This window comes from Mesoplodon densirostris, chromosome 1 (genome assembly GCF_025265405.1).
Source record: "Mesoplodon densirostris isolate mMesDen1 chromosome 1, mMesDen1 primary haplotype, whole genome shotgun sequence".
Taxonomy (NCBI): domain Eukaryota; kingdom Metazoa; phylum Chordata; class Mammalia; order Artiodactyla; family Ziphiidae; genus Mesoplodon; species Mesoplodon densirostris.
In genome coordinates, this window is record NC_082661.1 from 114,290,846 (window position 1) to 114,310,153 (window position 19,308).

Sequence of the window (19,308 nt, forward strand, 5' to 3'; positions counted from 1 at the left end):
ATTTAAAAGCTGTCTTCATAAATTGCTAAATAGTATATGTATAGGACACCATTTTTGAAAATCACATTAATGATAAATGTTAGCATACACTTAGGGGCAAATATCTGAAGAGATGTACACAAAACTGCTACCAGTGGCTAACTCAGGGCGATACGGTGAACTTTCATTTTCTATACTATATATCTCTATAATGTTCAAATATTTATAACTTGCATATATTTATTATTGTTTAATCAGGAAAAGATAAGCTCTCAAGAAATTAAGTTGTTCTTGAATTTGAATAAGAAAATTGAAGGTTACCACATGACCCAGCAATTCCAACTCCTAGGTATATACCAAGAGAACAGAAAACATATGTCCACACAAAAACTTGTACACGAATGTTCTTGGCAGCATTATTCATGATAGCCAAAATGGGAAAGCACCCAAATGTCCATCAGTTGATGAATGGATAAACAGAATGTGGTATATCCATGAAATGGATATTATTTCACTAGAAAAAAGGAATGAGGTACCTGATACATGCTAAAACATGGATGCACCTTGAAAACATCATGCTAAGTGAAAGAAGCCAAACACAAAGGTCCCATGTTGTAAGATTCCATTTATATGAAATATCCAGAACAGGAAAACCCGTGTTGACAGACAGTAGATTAGTTGTTGACAGAGACTGGGGATGAGGATAAATTGAGGGTGACTGCTAAGAGGTCCAGGGTTTCCTTCTGGAGCGATGAAAATGCTCTAAAATTAGAGGTAATAGTTGCACAACTTAGTTAATATACTAAAAAGAACCAAATGGTATACTTTAAGTGAGTGTGTTACTTACATCTTTAAAAAAAAAAAAAACTGAAGGAAGAGATAAATAAGTCACCTTGGACTGTTCAGGTTTAATGTAGAAATTCTATCACTTACTGATTGTGCATATCGTGTTTCTCTTCCTAGATTATAAATGTCTAGAGACAAGACTTTCACACCCAACTCCCTGGCTCCGTCTTAGCAGAGGTTTCTGTGCACAGTAAGTTTTCAGTGAAGTTTGTAGAATAACCTGAGACAAACGAGCCCTCATTTGAGCATGGTCACCAGTGTTCTGAAGACTTTCTGCTGTGTTCAGTATGCCTTAGCTGCTAAACAGGGTCACTGAGGAACTTCCCTAGCGGTCCAGAAGTTAAGACTCCACGCTCCCACTGCAGCAGGCATGGGTTCCATCCCTGGCCGGGGAACTAAGACCCTGCATGCCGTGCGGTGTGGCCCCCCAAAATAGAATAGAATAAAATAAAATAAAATATAAAATAAATAAAATAAAATAAACAGGTTCACTGACAAGCCAAGGCAGACTCGACACAGAGTATTTCTGCAAATAAACTATGTCATTACACTGGGGGATGCGGTGAAGTTAGAAGACTAATATCAAAAAATGCCTCCCCCAGGGCTTCCCTGGTGGCACCGTGGTTGAGAGTCCGCCTGCCGATGCAGGGGACACGGGTTCGTGCCCCGGTCCGGGAAGATCCCACATGCCGCGGAGCGGCTGGGCCCATGAGCCATGGCCCCTGAGCCTGCGCGCCCGGAGCTTGTGCTCCGCAACGAGAGAGGCCACAGCAGTGAGAGGCCCGCGTACCGCAAAAAAAAAAAAAATGCCTCCCCCAAACAATTACAGAAACAAGCAGGAAAGCCAGGGGAAGGAAACCAAATTTTTTCCACCAAACTTGGAGCTAGAAAACTATTTCAAAAGTAGCAAGACTCCAAAAATATTTAAACCACAAAACTATGACGGGGCGTGTACAGAAGGTCAAAAAATGTAGCCGAGCGATCTGTCACATCTGAGCTTCCTGCCAAATGCAACCCATCAGCATTTCCAATCTGATATTTGGCACAGAAAGAGCTAATGAGATTGCTCTTTGAGAAGGAAGGTTCACTGTAGATTTTGGAAGCTGCTCCCAGGGTGAGAGATATATAAAAGCCAAGCCTAAAACAAAGCAGCAAAGATATACCATCCCTGGGGCAGTGGGCTTTGGAAGAAAACAGACAACACATTTATAAACGTTAAAAACATCCCCCCAAATTAATATGCAATGTATACAAAATTTTCTTTCTTGCTGCAGATAGTATTTAACTATCTAACTGTGACCTAGGAGGGAACTTTTTTTATTTTAGCAAATTAAAATAACTGATTGAACTTTAGCTATGGCAGGGGATCTGAAAAACAGAAAAGCATTCCTCCAACTGAGTTTTATTTAGTTGTATTGTGTGAAGCAGTTGAGGTTCCTCATTAAACACACGAGGAAAATGACAGGTGACAAGTGAGGTGACTTGGCATCTGAAGGAACAAATGTTCAGTATGGTCGGTTTGGGTTTTGTTTTAATTCTGGTTTATGGCCTCAGGTTCCCATAGGTCTCCCTCTCTAAGTAAACTCTTATCCGGACCCTCTAGACTTTTGCAGAGAAGATTCTTCTGACCATCTGAGAATGTCAAGACTGGTTGGTCCTTTTCCAGGGGCAGAGCTCAGAACTGATGCCAGCCCACTGATGCCAGCTGAGTCCATTTTGGAGTGGGCCCACAATGGGTCTGGGCTCCAGAGTTAGCTGTGATGCACCACTTATGCTGCTCCATCACCTTGCTGGGATCCCAGGGGCATGAGGACAGGTCTTTACCCACTACATACTTTGGTTTCCACCAGCCCACTGTGGCCTTGCTGGAGTTGAACCACCATTAGGATGGTCTGAGTGATGCCAAAAGAAAAGGTTTGAAAGAAACGGAGGAAAATGGGGGGCACTGACAATTCGTGGTCCAGGCTGCATAATTTCAACATTTTAGCCTTTGGCTCACGCTAGGGACAGTTGTGAAGATGGGCTCCTAATGGCCGTCATTTCACAAATGGAGAAACAGCACAGGAAAGAAAGAGACCTCCCCTTATTAGAAAAAAAGGACAGGGCTTCCCTGGTGGCGCAGTGGTTGAGAGTCCGCCTGCCAAAGAGGGGAACGAGGGTTCGTGCCCTGGTCCGGGAGGATCCCACATGTCACGGAGCGGCTGGGCCCGTGAGCCATGGCCGCTGAGCCTGCACGTCCGGAGCCTGTGCTCCGCAACGGGAGAGGCCACAACAGTGAGAGGCCCGCGTACCACAGGAAAAAAAAAAAAAAAAAAAAAAGGACACTCCCCAGGACCACACCCCCAGTAGAAAAATACGGGCAAGAACGGGGAATGAGAGATTAACTATCATTGCCCGACTGAAAATACCACCCCCGTTTAGAGATCTGGGTAAAGGAAAGATTTCAAAACAAGCAGCGAAACAAAAATTCCACTCCTCCCCCTTCAAAGGGAACAGACAGAAGCAAAGTACCTTCTGCAACACACTGCCGGCCGTTCCCCGTGTAGCCGGAAACGCAGCTGCAACAGAAGCCGGTGGCAAAGTCCCTACACTCTGCGTGCACGGAGCACTGGTGTCTGTTGTTGGCACACGTCTGGCGGGAATCCGTGTTGTAGCTGAAAACTGCTTGGAGAGAACACAGCACACCTGTAAGCGCTTCACAGGGCTCTGGACCAGGAGGCTTTCTGACCCTACGCCCTCAGCTGTGCAAGACTTGACATCTGCTCAGGCAATTCAGACCCAGGGCTCTCTACCTGTAGCCACTTAAATAGTATAGTGGTTCCATTATTCAAACCACCAAAGCAAATGGGTCTAAAGGGAGTTTGAGAAATCACAAGGGTGAATTCTTTAAAAATGCTATAATCCAATGTCCTCAGTATCACAGAATCAATCTTAGGTGACTGGCACCCAATGTCAATCTTAATATGGCATCCATCTAATGTCGTCAGATCCACTTCACATTTTGGGCAGGAGGGACCTTAAAATTTTTTTAAATTATCTTTTATTGTGGTAAAATATCTATAACATAAAGTGCCATTTTAACACGCTTAAAGTATTTTTTTTAAATTTTGACCCTTTCTTCTCACCAGGGGATAAATCCGAAGCTCTTGAGTCAAAAGCTAGTTAGAAATAATTCCTCAGTCATACCTGGTCTAAAAGCCTTTGACTCAAGAAACAAGAAGAATTTCTCCCTATTTTAAATGTCTCTCTCCCAGGTTCATTTTATTGGATGATGAACTAGCTCATTAAACTCAAAAATCCAGAGCAAATTAATTTGGGTTGAAGTTCAAAAACACAAAAGGGGATGAACTTTTAGAGGGGATAATGACCCACTTTATAAATGACTGTTATGAGTGAAGAGAAAAGTAAAGTTTAACTCCAGGTAGATTCCATGAGTCCTACATACCCAGAAGGGAATTTCCTGTATGTATAAAGATGGCGTTTGGAGCTGAAAATACTTGGGCCCTGAGCTGAACGCACGTGATGCTACTGATTGCTTAAGCCCAGCTCCCAGTGGGTCTGTTATGGTCGACGGATCTGTGGGTGACTATTCAAATCACACCAGGAATGCACTGCTGGCTACAGAAGACTGACCTTTCTAATAAAAACAGTGAAATAACTGGGATCGAGGGCAGAAAAACATCTCTTTTGAACACAGTTGGGGTTCAAAATCTAGGCTTTTCTTTTTACTAGTACCAAGGAATATACTACAATAAGTTGCTGGGGCTAGCTATGCTCTCATTTAAGTGATGGCTTCACAAATGAGAATTTCAGACACGTACGTGGGGTGAAAGCAAGATGAGACTCAAAACTCACCCTGAAGGTAAACATATGTGCCAGTAAACATATGCAATCCATCTTGGGGCGACCACCCTGAGACCCAGCTATAAGAGCTGAGTGCAACATGCTAGGCGTCAGCATCACCCCAGGAAATCCAGGGTGCCATGTGTATAAAGGGAGCCCTGAGACATGAACCATGTCCTCATCATGTCACTAAGGGCAGCTTCCCCGTTCTGTGCCTCAGAGGTAAGTAAGCACACTACCCCGGCCACCAGACCCTGTCCATGCTTTGGGATACTCGATAAGAACAAACATCCGACTATTGCTACGAGACAAATCACAAGTAAGGAGAAATAAAAACGGGTGAATAGGGCTTCCCTGGTGGTGCAGTGGTTGAGAGTCTGCCTGCCGATGCAGGGGACACGGGTTCGTGCCCCGGTCCAGGAAGATCCCACATGCCGCGGAGCAGCTGGGCCCGTGGGCCATGGCTGCTGAGCCTGCGCGTCCAGAGCCTGTGCTCCGCGACGGGAGGGGCCACAACAGTGAGAGGCCCGAGTACCGCAGGAAAAAAAAAAAAAGGGTGAATAATGTGGAATTGAGTAGATGTTTTGAGGGCCTTATGATAACTTCATAGTTGAAGCAGTTGTGCGTCATAGTAAACACCATTTAAAGGCTTGGACCGTCCCCTTGATAGGAATCTTAATGGATTATAGGTCAACCCGAAGGGCAAAAAAATAATGAACACAGTCTAGTTCAAATGTCTTTTATAAGACAAATCAAAGCATGCTGGGGTTCCAGTGGTTTTCCCTGAAAATGTAGCAAAAATCTGATATAATACGGTTGATTAGAAGATATTGTGCTTTAAAACCATCCTCAAAAAGGGGATCTGCTTATTTTGTAGTTTTAAATGTTCACAAACTAACTCTGAAACTGATAGGGCCCGGGAGGAAAAATAATCAACCATCCTCCTTCCAAAACCAAGAGGAAATAAATTTCAAAGATAAACCGTGTCAATAGCCAAAGGAACTTCTAAAATGTTTTTTCAGGTGGGTGAATATACTACTCATCTCAGAAGTCACAAATAAGGAAAGAAATCTGACTATCAAAATAATTCTAAAGCACTTTTCTCTTTAAAACAGAAAAAAAAGAGAAAGAATAATAGAAGACTTGAAAGAGGACATGTTCTACAGTCTCCATAACCCCAGCCCTAATGGCCAGATGCCTTGGAGTCTCTGAAGCCTTTGGGCCCATCGACCGATGCTCTGCAGCTGTGAGTTCCACCCCCTCCTTCCCCAGGCGCTCATCCTTACAAACCACCAAATGATGCCCACAGCTGACAACCCGCCAGCAATGCTCCCCTGTCTGGAAACCCAAGTATCCAAGAAGGTACCACCTGCAACATAAATGGCCTTACCAACTCCTGTTTCCTCAACTTCATCCACATCTATGACCTGTGGTTGCTGCTGGGGAAACCTCTCCACTGGCAGCTGGAAAGATCTGGTCCTCTCCGTGGGAGGTCCAGGGGGTCTCTCAGTAGCCAGGCGGCGGGGGGAGAGGTCACTGGGCATGTTGTATGTGCCAGTGTCTCCCCTTCTCCGGGCCTCATAGGGGAAGGATGTGGTGCCCGTGTCCTCCAGGCTCAGAGGTGTCACCGAGTCATAATCCTCATCATCATACTCTGTTCCATCGTCCAATCCCAGGTTCACGTCCGAGGGCACCACGCCACTGGCCGTGGCCGGACTCCCAATCTCAAACACCCAGATGCCCTGCTGCCCAGAGTTGCTGCTCCTAGGGGGAAGGACAGGCTTCTTGGAAACAGGCCAGCAACCCACAAACAGCCCCCAGCAACCAAGCAGAAGGAGCCCTGGGGATCCGTGTCAATCTGAAACCCACCGCCTGCTTCTGCCCACAGCCTCGGTGGAGGATGAGAGAGCAGATGCAGTCCTGTCTGGTCATCACTGAGCTGAGACCATCCAGGGGGATACGGTGAGGCTGTATCCAATGGGCACAACCCTAGCAAAGGCTTAGTCTCGGTCATTCGAGAGGCACGCTTCAGGGACATTTTTAGGCCTTAAAATGCAATTTATAGGAATCACTGGTCATGTGCTTTACCATATAAGCAACCTGTTGACCGGAGTCATCCATTTTCTCAGTTATTCTCTTTCCAGGGCATGGTGTGATATGATAAGAAATATGTATTTGGTCCTTGTCTCTGGTTCTGGCATATAACCCCTAAAATCCCTGTAATCCCTGGAGTGATAAGGGTGTCTTTTTGTATGCTAATGAGATGGCTGGTGGCTGGGGACCCTAGGTAGCTTCAGGATGGGGGCTGGTCACTAGGAAGAATAAGGCTTGATTACAGGGCTGGAATTTTCTTCCCCACGCCCTGACTTCCAGGGAGGGGGGTGAAGAGTGGGGTTGGAGAATAAGCTAATCACCAATGGCCAATGATTTAATCAATCATGCCTATGTAATAAAAATTCCTAAGTGATGAGATTGACAGAACTTTTGGGCTGGTGAACACATCATGGGGCTAGGAGGGTGGTGAGCCCAGAGAGGACATGGAAGCCCCTCACCCACTCTTCCTCCCATACCTTGCCCTATGCATCTCTTCTGTTTGGCTGTTCCTGAGTGTATCCTTTATAACACACTGGTAATAGTAAGGAAAGTGCTTTCCTGAGTTCTGTGAGTCATTCTAGCAAATTATCGAACTTGAGCAGGGGTTCATGCAGACCCCCGATTTATAGCTGGTGGATCAGAAGTGCAGGTGGCAACCTGGGACTCGCAAGGGATGTCTGAAGTGGGGGCAGTTTTGTGGGACTGAGCCCTTAACCTGTGAGGTATGTGCTGACTCCAAGCAGTTAGTGTCAGAACTGAATCGAATTATAGGACACCTAGCTGGTGTCTGAAGAGCTGGAGAATTGGTTGGGGAAAAAAACCCACAAATTTGGTGTCAGAAGAGTTATGACTGAAAATAGTACAGAGTTGGTTTATTAGAAATCCCAACACTGTTAACTGTGGAACCTTGGACAGGTCTCAGTTTACCTTTTTATGTTAAAAGGGTGTAGTAAAATACAAATGATATTGAGAATCTAAAGGCTTTTTATAGTTATAAAATACAATAGAATAACCCTAATCTCTACTTCTTGCACCACCATTTTTACTGTTCTTCTGTGTGTGATTGGAAGTGTTCCTATAAGAAATTATGTAAAATGACCAGCTCATACAATGGAAAGAAGGGACATACACTACTTGGTAGAGAATACTGAGCAAAAGACGGGGGTTGAACAGGGAATGAGGAATCAAGAAAGTCCTGCAGAAATTGGACATCTAATCAATCTGTCTGCTTGGGACTCAAATAAAGGCAGTGCTATGCAGGAGCTTGCTTGAACCAGCTGGTAAAAAAATAAATTATATAAACTTACAATTAAATAATCTATATTAAAAGGAGAGGCAATCAAAAAGATACATATACCCCAGTGTTCATTGCAGCACTATTTACAATAGCCAGGACATGGAAGCAACCTAAATGTCCATCGACAGATGAATGGATAAAGAAGATATGGTACATATATACAATGGAATATTACTCAGTCATTAAAAAGAATGAAATAATGCCATTTGCAGTGACATGGACGGACCTAGAGATTGTCATACAGAGTGAAGTAAGTCAGAGAGAGACAAATATCATATGATATCACTTATATGTGGAATTTAAAAAGAAATAGTAATAAATAAACCTATTTGCAAAACAGAAATAGAGTCACAGAGGTAGAAAACAAACTTATGGTTACCAAGGGGGAAGGGCAGGGATAAATTGGGAGATTGGGATTGACATATACACACTACTATACATAAAATAGATACCTAATAAGAACCTACTATATAGCACAGGGAACGCTACTCAATACTCTGTAATGACCTATATGGGAATAGAATCTAAAAAAGAGTGGATATATATATGTATAATTGATTCACTCTGCTGTACAGCAGAAACTAACACAACATTGTAAATCAACTACAATAAAAATTTTTAAAAAAATAAAAGCAGAGGGAATAAATACTTGAAACTCATATTAGCTATGTTCTTCAAGTTATTTGAATCTACTGCACCTCTATGGTGAGAATACTATATAATGGTTCACCTGTTCTCAACGCCAGGTTGAGTGACATGATGTGAGCAGCTGGAAACTGGCCATGGTAGGAGTATTTACACCACGGAAATAGGCAAATACTATAAATGAGGGCTTCCCCAACCCGTCTAAAGCCAGTTGCTAAGCATTTACCAGCGCACCATTAAAGTGTAGAGGAGTTTTAGACTCAATTGGCAATATGAAATTGGGAGAAGTTTTCTCAGCCTTGGGGTCATAGCAGGACATAGTTTTGAATAACTTGTATTTCTAACTTTATACATATAGAAGAGATGGTAAAACTGTCTCAAATGAGAATGATATCTAAAAACTTGGATACCTGTTCATTCTAAGAGTATATTCCCTTGAGTTCATCAGAAAAACAAAGTACTCCATAATATAAAAATTATATACAAAATTTAAATCCATGGGAACATTTTTAGTTCTAATTTATGTTCTATATTGCCCATTACATTATTCTTAATAAAACAGTAAAATGATAGTCTTATTAAGGGGAGAATCTACTGAAGAACAAAAAAAAGCATACTTGGCCAAGTTTCCAATTGATTCTCTGTCATTAGCAAATACATTATAAGCTCCGTCACTCTTCCACATTAATCCTACTAAACCTTGGCTGAAAGCAACCACTGCGGGAACTTGGTTCTCATCCTTCTTTGAGAATGTCGTATAGAACTGCAGACCATCTTCAGGATAAAGGAAAATGGCGTAGGTGCTGGAATCAGAGGAGGCCAGAACAGCCTGGAATGTGTTTCTCTGTGAAGATGAGTTAAAATTCAGTTACTCAGGAAAATCTCTACAGATCTTAAAATGTGCTCTTCACCAGATCGTATCTAAAAAATACAGAGATGGCAGTATTTACACCTTATTCTAAAGCAATACTTTTGTAGGACCAAGTATTCCAGGATAATCCCACTTAAATATCTCTAAAGCTATGTCAACATGAAATTTTCTAATTAATCAATGAATACTTTCTGCGTAACCGTGACCCTAAGGTTAATGAAAAACTATAGAGATGGCACCTCCAGGTAGTGGCCTAAATCTCATGCAACTTAGCAAATTCTTACCCACAGAATTTGTTTCCACGGCCATTAAACATATTCAACCACATTCATTATTTAGCTGATTGAGCCCAAGCACCGTGCAGTGAGAAAGAAAAGGAGCTTTGAGAGAAAACAAATCTGGATCCAAGTCCTGCTCTACCCCTCACTGACTGTGTGACCTTGGGCATGTTACCGAACCTCTCTGAACCTTGATCTGTGAATCTGTAAGATGGAGATAAAGCCACCTACTGCATAGAAATGTTAGGAGGACTGCGTGAGCTAGCATACGAAGGGCCAGGCACAGAGAACGTATTCCTACTGTTAGTACCTCTCCCACGCACCAGGCATTGTCCTGAGCACTGTGAAGACGAATAAAAGTATGGGATCGCCGCACTTGAGAATTTACAGTCTAGGTGGGAAAACTGACATGTGAACAAAACATGGCCAAACGGGAGGATAGATTCTGTAATGGAGTTGTGTGCAGGCGAAGTGCCCGATGATAGGAGGAGCGGGGGCAGAGGAGGCGTAAAGAACAAGCAGGAGCTGGACACGTGCAGTGAGGGTCAGGGAGAGGCCATCGTAAGCAGAGAGCACAGCTAGTGCAAGAGACTGCGGGTAAAACAAACAAGCAAAAAGCCTCAGCAGGGAATTGCAAATAATCTGATACAGCTGCTGCAAGAGGGTGCCGAGAAGTAAGAGTGAGGGGAGATTTGGCCCGTGAAGCAGGCAAGGGCTCTGTACAAGGGGCTGGGCAGGTATCACTCAAGTGAAAGGGATGCACACTCGAGAAACTGAAGGTTTTAAACAGCTTTCAAGTACAGCACTCAGGCAGATACAGGTGGCAAAGCAAAACGTGTCAGACAGACTCCTCCAAAGTGTGCTCTATGGGCTTCCCTGGTGGTGCAGCGGTTGAGAGTCCGCCTGTTGATGCAGGGGACACGGGTTCGTGCCCCGGTCCGGGAAGATTCCACGTGCCGCGGAGCAGCTGGGCCCGTGAGCCATGGCCGCTGAGCCTGCGCGTCCGGAGCCTGTGCTCCGCAACGGGAGAGGCCACAGCAGTGAGAGGCCCGCGTACCGCAAAAAAAAAAAAAAAAAGTGTGCTCTATGGGATGCAATGTGTCTTATTTGGGAGGGAAAAGGGTATGGCCAAAAGGTTTGGGGATGGCTAAATTAAACAAAATTAAGCAGGTTTCTGTACTATAGGACTTTCCAGAGTAAGTCACCATGAGGGAGATATAGTTTTAGCGCTTCCCAAACTTATCTGGTCCGAGGAGTCCTTTTCCTCAAGGAATGTCTGTGGGACCAGTGTTCTGTGGTACACACTTTGGGAACCACCAGCTGGGAACATCCCCCATTTAAAGGGAGTGTTTTTGGACCTTTCAAGTTGCTCTCTACCCTGTAATGCTATAAAAATTAAACAATGGTGGAGCAAATTTATTTTTCCAAGGAGAAATCGAAGCATGTCCTAAAGAGTCACCTCAGATCTAGAGATGGCTTTGTCAAACATTCCCTTTCCTTCAAGGGCAAGTTCAGGCTCTACACACCCTAACACCTTTCCCAACCACTGCATCCACAGAGACTCCCATCCCTGGTTATGATGAAACTTGTTTCCTGAACCACCCACATGGTACAAATGGGTTTTGTCCCCCCAACTAGAGTGTGGGTCTGGTCTTTATTTCTTCACATCTCTTGAGACTGCTTTATTAGTTTAACCTATCACTTCATATTAATAAATTCTTTATTTATCTAGAAGCCACTTCCCACTATCCACCACCCAAAGTAAGAGCAGCTAGGGCTGTAATTTATCAGCCCTGTTCTTGCCATGTGGCAATCTTCTCAGGAATTGGCTTTCTTTACATCTAATCATCATTACAGCATAGATTTAAGTAGCCCTGCAGATAAGGTTTTGTAAGTTTCAGACCTGCAATAAACAGCTTACTAGATTTTGCTTTGGATGTCTGTCCAGTCTTTATCATGGGCGTGGTGTACATCAGAGCAGCACAAACCAGAAGACCAAAGTGTACAAAACCAACATGTTAGACTATTTGCCCTTGTGCCTGGGTAGGTGCTTACCTTGCCTTCCTGGGCAGGGTCCTTGCTGGGCCCTTGGTAGGCAGCCACGGATTCCCAAGTGACAACCACCACGCTACTGGGCTTGAAAGAGACTTCCGGGAACCCTCTCTGGACACACTCCGCTGCCAGCTGAGTGACAGAGGGAGATGAGTCTTCCCGATAGTAAACTTTCCCAAGGCCATCTGTCGTGTCCAAGTCCGCCAGGAAAGGGGCGACTGCTCCGAAGGTCGGTGGGAAGAGCCCAGGATGGGATTCTTTGGCTGGGGGCTCACTCATGGCAATAATGCCATTTGTGGTAATCTGTACAAATCCAAACATCATTAAAAGGAGTGCAGAAACTCACAATCAAATTTTGGGAGCAACCCAAATACCCATCAACAAGAGAACAGGTAAATAAATTCTGGCCATTTCACACAATGGAATACTATACAGTAATATTTTTAAATACACAAAACAACATGAGTGAATCTCACAAATATTAAGCCAAGCCAAAGAATCCAGACACAACAATAGTACACAGTATATGATTTCATTTATGTGAGATTCAAGAGGAAAATGGTGTAGTTCAGTTAACTGCAATTAATCTCAAATGTACACAATAGTTGCACTTGTAGAGTACATAAAGATAAAATTATCTCAGCTCTTTTTTCCTTGAAAAAAGAAAGATAGGAAAGGAAAAAAAAAAAAGATGTGCAGAAACGACATCTTCTTCAGGGAGACTGAGCTCCCGTTCACAGAATGCTGTCATAGTGTATCAAACATGACAGTGTGTCAAATACAAAAAAATTGGACAAAGACATGATCCAGAACTGTAAAACTCAGCATTCTTTTCCTAGGGAGGACGGCCTGGTAGAAGGTACAGGGGCAAGAATCACAGGACCTGACCCTGGCATAGTCACCAGACCTTGGGCAAGGGTCTTAACGCATCTTAGGCTTCCCATGTGTGTGGTTTGTGGCAAACGAAGGACCATTCAAACAGAAGAGTCATCATCAAAGACTGTGTTAATTTACTCAACAGAGTCATCACTACAAACCAGGGCTGTGCTAAGCACTGTGGGTCCACAAATAAGTAGAACCCAGGCTCTGCCTTCAAGGCACCCACAGTCCAGAAGGACATGGAGACGGACTAACACAAACAGATGATAAGACAATAAGCAAACAAGTGTCAAGAAGTAAACGTGAATGGGCCACGATGGTGGCGTTATTTTGAACAGATTAATGAATTAGATCAATAGCTAACATTTATTGAATGTTTACCATGTCGCAGACCTCTTATTAACATCTAATCCTCAGAAGAACCCTGTAAAACTAGCTATTACTATTATCCACATTTTTCTGAGGTGGAAAATGAGGTAAGTTAATCAATTTGTCCAAAGTTACCAATAAGAGATCTCACCGGGACTTGAACCAGTTTATAGCCTATGAAAAGATTTCACTGTTCTTATCCAGCTAAAACCCACATTCCCTGGGAAAATGGAGAAGGGACTACAGCCCCCTGGCAGTGGGCGTGCTTGGGCCTCCTGCAAAGCCATGCTTAGAATGAGGCTTTGAGCCCTTCCCACATCCTTGTTAGTGCACAGTTCACTGGTGACAGAGAACACCACGCCAGTGATCTTTTGTGTGTGTGTGTGTGGTACGCGGGCCTCTCACTGTTGTGGCCTCTCCCGTTGCAGAGCACAGGCTCCGGACGCGCAGGCTCAGTGGCCATGGCTCACGGGCCCAGCCGCTCCGCGGCACGTGGGATCTTCCCAGACCGGGACACAAACCCCAGACCGGGACACAAACCCGTGTCCCCTGCATCGGCAGGTGGACTCAACCACTGCGCCACCAGGGAAGCCCAGCCAGTGATCTTTTTACTTCTGGAGTCTATGAATTAAAAACAAAAAAATCCCTAATCCAATGGGAGCAACTTTGCATATGGCCCTAGTTTGCATTTCAAGAGCCTACAGGTTAGAAGAACACAGCAGCAAAGGGAGTTACAATTGCTCAGGAGTTCATTAGAAGGCCGGTGGGTTTTCCAGGTCACTTACTTCCCTCCCTCCTCTTCCCACGGCCTTATCCTTCAGTCACTTCAGACCTCATTCCCAGAGAAGGGGGCAGTGGCCGACAAGAAGGAAAGGAACTTAAGACCAAACTCTACAACATGCCAAGAACCAGGTAAAAAGCTTCGATGTGATGGAGCCAATTTGGGCCCCGGGAAGGGACAAGAACAACAGGTTTGAAAGTTAAGTGTGGACCTAGCAAGATTCTTCCTTTTTACCAAGTGTCACGGTCTGTTAACTGTTCAGGTGACATAGTTTCCATCATCACCTGGCACCAGCAATGATTTTCTAGAATGCACGGACAGGCTGCAGAGAAGGTAGTCAGGGAAGAAGCCTCGTCCAGCTGGTCTTCTGCCCTCTTCGCCTCCACCCCATCCAAACATCTCCCAGCACAAACATCCTGATTGGGTTGCCGTGTGAGAGCGTGGGAAACGGCTCACTTTCTCAAGCCACCAGAAGTTGGCAGTTACCAGCTGCCAGTGGGAAGTGATCACATGGAAGCCTCATACAGACAACTTGGTTTTAAAAAGCTGTTTTCCAGTGAAATTTAAATCAGGCCAACAATTTTGAAAATGTTCCCGGTGCCTTACATTATTGAGAATCTGGGCACAGGAATTTCTATTTTCACAAGGAATGCTTTAGGAATTGAGTTTTTAGACAAGAAGCATGATGCCCTGCCTGCAAATGCTTTGGACAAAGACCAGATAACCCTCATTAATATTAGTAGAAAAATTATTTTTCAGGCAGTTTTATGGCACATTCAACTCACTTGTCTATGATAATGAAGAAAGATGTCATATACAGAACATCCGGAAGTTTCATTTGATTCTTAAACTTCTTAGTAAACGTTTTCAGTTTTGTTTTTGTTCAAATGTAACAATTAATGGCCAACTTGATGAACGATACTCCTTTACATTTGGGTGCCAGGCTTATTTCACAAATCTGTCCAGCTCATGATACTCCTACTGGCCTGGTTCCTTTTCTCCATCTTGTTCAAGTCGAGCAATTCAATAGAAGGGCAGGCGCACAAAGGGAAGGGCCTAAAAGGCACTTAGGAGGCCAGGAGGACAGACCTGGGTACCACTGAGACAGGCTGGGACCTGGGACCCTCTACCGGGGCACTTGCTCTTGGACCTGGACAGACGTCTTCTCCAGCAACAGAATACAAAGAAACTATAGGGACTAAAAATAACTGTGTGCATGCGCAGTTGGGACAAATTATGAACAATAAGATACAAAAAGGCCACAAACCAATCGCCACTTCTGAGGTCCCTGGAGCAAAAGCAGGGTATTGCGCATGACCCCTGCACACAGCACCACCAATGCGGTAGGCAGGCCACCTAAGCCGCCCCTCAGGCCCGACCCACCAATCCGCTCCCACCCTCACCCCATTTAAGGGACCAGCTCACCGCGCCCCCCCCCCACTAGGAGAACAAGCAAGGGCGCCTGTTTCTTGTTTTTACCCCTCAAGCTGCAGCACAAGTCCCAGTAAAGGCTTGCCTGAGTTTCTTGTCTGGCTTCTTATCAATTTCTATTGATTAAAGAATCCAAGGACCGGGCTTCCGTGGTGGCGCAGTGGTTGAGAGTCCGCCTGCCAATGCAGGGGACACAGGTTCGTGCCCCGGTCTGGGAGGATCCCACATGCCGTGGAGCGGCTGGGCCCGTGAGCCATGGCCACTGAGCCTGCGCGTCCGGAGCCTGTGCTCCGCAACGGGAGAGGCCGCGACAGTGAGAGGCCCGCGTACCGCAAAAAAAAAAAAAAAAAAAAAAATCCAAGGACCCAGGTCGGTAACACCATCTCCAAAGGGACTAGACTGGGGACCACAGAGAGTCACGCAGCCGCCTGTCCAGCTGCCCAGGGCTGTCGCCATAACAGCTGTTCACCCAGCTTGCTTAAGCCAGGAAACCTGGCAGACGGCCTTCATTCCTTGCTCTTTCTCATCCCATGTCCTGTGTGTCCGGCCTCCAAAGTATACGGCACTTTCTCCATCCCTGCGACCACCAGCACCCCTCTTCCCCACCTCCTGCACCCATATAATGGGCTCTTTCTCGCCTCTTCCAGGGCTCAGCTGAAGTAACACCTTCTAAGGGAGCCTCCTCCATCCATCCAGTGTAGGCTCCCCTGGCTGGCCCCTCCTCCTCCCTTCCCTCACGTCTGGCCCCCATTCATATCTCCACCTCCTATTTGTGTCCTTCCAGGCACAGACCACAGATTGTAGGGATCTCACTGACTCAACTGCGAGCTCTGGCCGCTCTTCCCACCGCCACAGTACATCCCTTGTGGTCCAGGACCAGGTCCGTCTTGGTCTGTGCCGTAGCTACAGAGCTTATCCCCTGCCTGGCACACGTAAGCTCCCTCCCTTCCCGACTCCCTCCAGGAAGTGCAGAGGAAAGGTTCATAGGGATAAAACCTCCCACCAAGGCTGTTTTTTGGGGTTTTTTTTTTGCGGTACGCGGGCCTCTCACTGCTGCGGCCTCTCCCGTTGTGGAGCACAGGCTCCGGACGCGCAGGCTCAGCGGCCATGTCTCACGGGCCCAGCCAGTCAGCGGCATGCGGGATCTTCCCGGACCGGGGCACAAACCCGTGTCCCCTGCATCGGCAGGCGGACTCTCAACCACTGCGCCACCAGGGAAGCCCCCAAGGCTGTTTGAGAAATACTGCCCGGTGAGCTTTGAGAAGGGCCACAGCATTATGTGTCGGCGGTTCTTCCGCTGGAGTGCGACACGATTTACTAAAACACTTTGCATAAATGTGAACCGATAACTCAAGTCTGAGCAAGTCTCTAGATCTAATTACCACTTTACAGGAAATACAGGGGACAGAAGCACACTTAGAGGATACCAGAGGGATGTGACCAGCAACATCCAGAATATGGGACATCCTGAAGGACAAATACCCAGTTTCTTTAATAAATGCATGGAAAAAAGGTGAGGGGAACCTGTAGATTTCAGAAGTGGTGAGGTACCTATCTAATAGACGTGATGTGTGGTCTTCGCATCTACTAGACGTGATGTGTGGTCTTGGATCCTGATTTAAACCAGTCAACTGAAAGGCCAAATAAAATATTTTATGAACCTATGTGATACTGGATGACATTAAGGAAATATTGTTAACTTTTTAGGTGTGATCATGATTTTGCAGGGAGTTTTTTTGTTTCTGTTTTTATTTTTGGCTGCGCTGGGTCTTCGTTGATGTGCGCGGGCTTTCTCTAGCTGCCGTGAGTGGGGGCTCCTCTGCGGCGTGCAGGCTTCTCATTGCAGTGGCTTCTCTTGTTGCAGAGCACGGGCTCTAGGCACGCGGGCTTCAGTAGTTGTGGCACGTGGGCTCAGTAGTTGTGGCACAGGGGCTTAGTTGCTCCACGGCATGTGGGATCTTCCCAGACCAGGGCTCGAACCCATATCCCCTCCATTGGCAGGAGGATTCTTAACCACTGCACCAGCAGGGAAGTCCCCGTTTTGTTTTTAAAAAGTCATTTTTTTAGAGATACATTCTGAAATATTTACAATGAAATAAAATGTTTGGGATTTGTTTAAAAACAATTCAGTTTAGGTAAGAGGGGAGAATATTAAGAATAGGTGGGGAGGGCTTCCCTGGTGGCGCAGTGGTTGAGAGTCTGCCTGCCAACGCAGGCGACGTGGGTTCGTTCCCCAGTCCGGGAAGATCCCACATGCCGCGGAGTGGCTGGGCCCGTAAGCCATGGCCGCTGAGCCTGCACGTCCGGAGCCTGTGCTCCGCAACAGGAGAGGCTGCAACAGTGAGAGGCCCGCGTACCACAAAAAAAAAAAAAAAAAAAAAGAATAGGTGGGGATATAGGTGAAACCAGACACACCATAAATGGATACATGTTGAAGCTGAGTGATTCATGAGAGTGCATAATAATATTCTATTTGTGCATATGTTTAAAATTTTCAAAATGAACTTTAAAAAATAGATAATGAAGTGATTAATCTAAAATTTAAAGTTTCTAAAGAAAGGCAGTTAACGTTTATAGCTAAGCCCACATGAATGCTCTCTGTGAGGAGGAGGGCCCACGTTCATTGTCTGAATTCCTCCTTCCCCAGACTGGTCTACCCCTTCCCTCACAACCCCTGCCTCTCCTCTACCAGAGATTTTCAGGAATGTTAGTTGCACTGGGCGCCCTGGATTGTGTTAATGAGTAGAAGGTGCTGGTGAAAGCAGGTTTAGTAATTAACATGAACCAAAAGTTGCAGACACTTGAGGCACCAGATGCAGGGCCCGGAGTCCAGAAAGAAACAATTATTAAACATAAGTATTATACAGCAGTCACCAGTATTATTTTCTGTTCACCACTTTGTGCCAGCTGAAAAATTACGTGGATTATAGGACCAGGTTTTAGTTTTGATATGAATGTTGGTGAGGAAAAGTCTAGAGTAGAAATACATGTGCTGGAATTTTTTTTTTAAATTGCTTACACGTCTCCAAACTCACCATGCTGCTTCACCTACTTAACACTGTGTGATTTTGCATTTATGGTCCCCTCGGCCTTGAAGATCTTCACTCAGCTCCTGTCCGTGGCAAAGTCCCATTTTACCCTGTGAAGCCCTCCTGCCCTCCCCAAGCAGGGTTTAGCACCAGCTCCTTTACATCTGCACCTCTCTCTATCTTTGGGCCATTTACAGGCCCAAAATGGAGTCGCTTATGCTAAGCCCCACATCACCAAACTGAGACTTAATTATAGTTTCCACTCTATATGCAATCTTAAACCAGTCAATCAGAAACCACCTGATCAGCACTAGTGATGTCATCTGCTGGGTAGACCCCAGCCCTCCCCTAAAGAAAAGTAGCTTTGCAATACTAGGACCTGCTTTTTTTGGCCAGATAACTTCCCTATTCCCACTCCTTCCTGCCTATAAATGTCTTTCATTTTGCATAGCTCCTCGGAGCTCCTTTCTATCTGCTAGATTGGATGCTACCCGATTCGAATCGATTTTTGCTCAAATAAACTCTTAAAAATTTTAATATGCCCCAGTTTATCTTTTAACAGTTCGCAATTAGCACCTTGGAGTCCTGACTCAGGAGCCCTGAGTCCCAGTGACACCAGCACATTCCTTGCTGTGAATTATGTAATAGGGAAGAACAAATCTAACTCTATATTGGATCTGTTTCTTTTACTTTAACCTTGAAGCAATTATACTCCAATAAAGATCTATTATTAAAAAACAAAACAAAACAAAAAGAATGTTGCCTCTAGCCTGAAATATACAGGACAGCCCATTCTCAAGGCTTTGAACTTTAAAGGTATAACACTTCTCCGTTCATATGGAGATAAAAAGTTGCAGAGGGCTTCCCTGGTGGCGCAGTGGTTGAGAGTCCGCCTGCCGATGCAGGGGACGCGG

The 19,308-nt window shown here is 45.3% G+C and overlaps 1 protein-coding gene across 3 annotated transcripts in view; it reads right to left on the reverse strand.

Annotated features, from left to right (window-relative positions):
* NID1 (nidogen 1) overlaps positions 1-19,308 on the reverse strand; it is a 94,309-nt gene that overhangs the window by 58,661 nt on the left and 16,340 nt on the right. For 2 of the 3 annotated variants that reach the window (XM_060108138.1, XM_060108153.1), the window contains exons 2-5: positions 11,909-12,208; positions 9,322-9,548; positions 6,059-6,432; positions 3,337-3,489 (exon numbers count right to left, since the gene is read on the reverse strand). In XM_060108138.1, coding sequence (XP_059964121.1) covers positions 3,337-3,489; positions 6,059-6,432; positions 9,322-9,548; positions 11,909-12,208 — 1,054 coding nt within the window. The remainder of the gene's footprint in view (positions 1-3,336; positions 3,490-6,058; positions 6,433-9,321; positions 9,549-11,908; positions 12,209-19,308) is intronic. The other variant, XM_060108145.1, reaches the window with a different exon arrangement.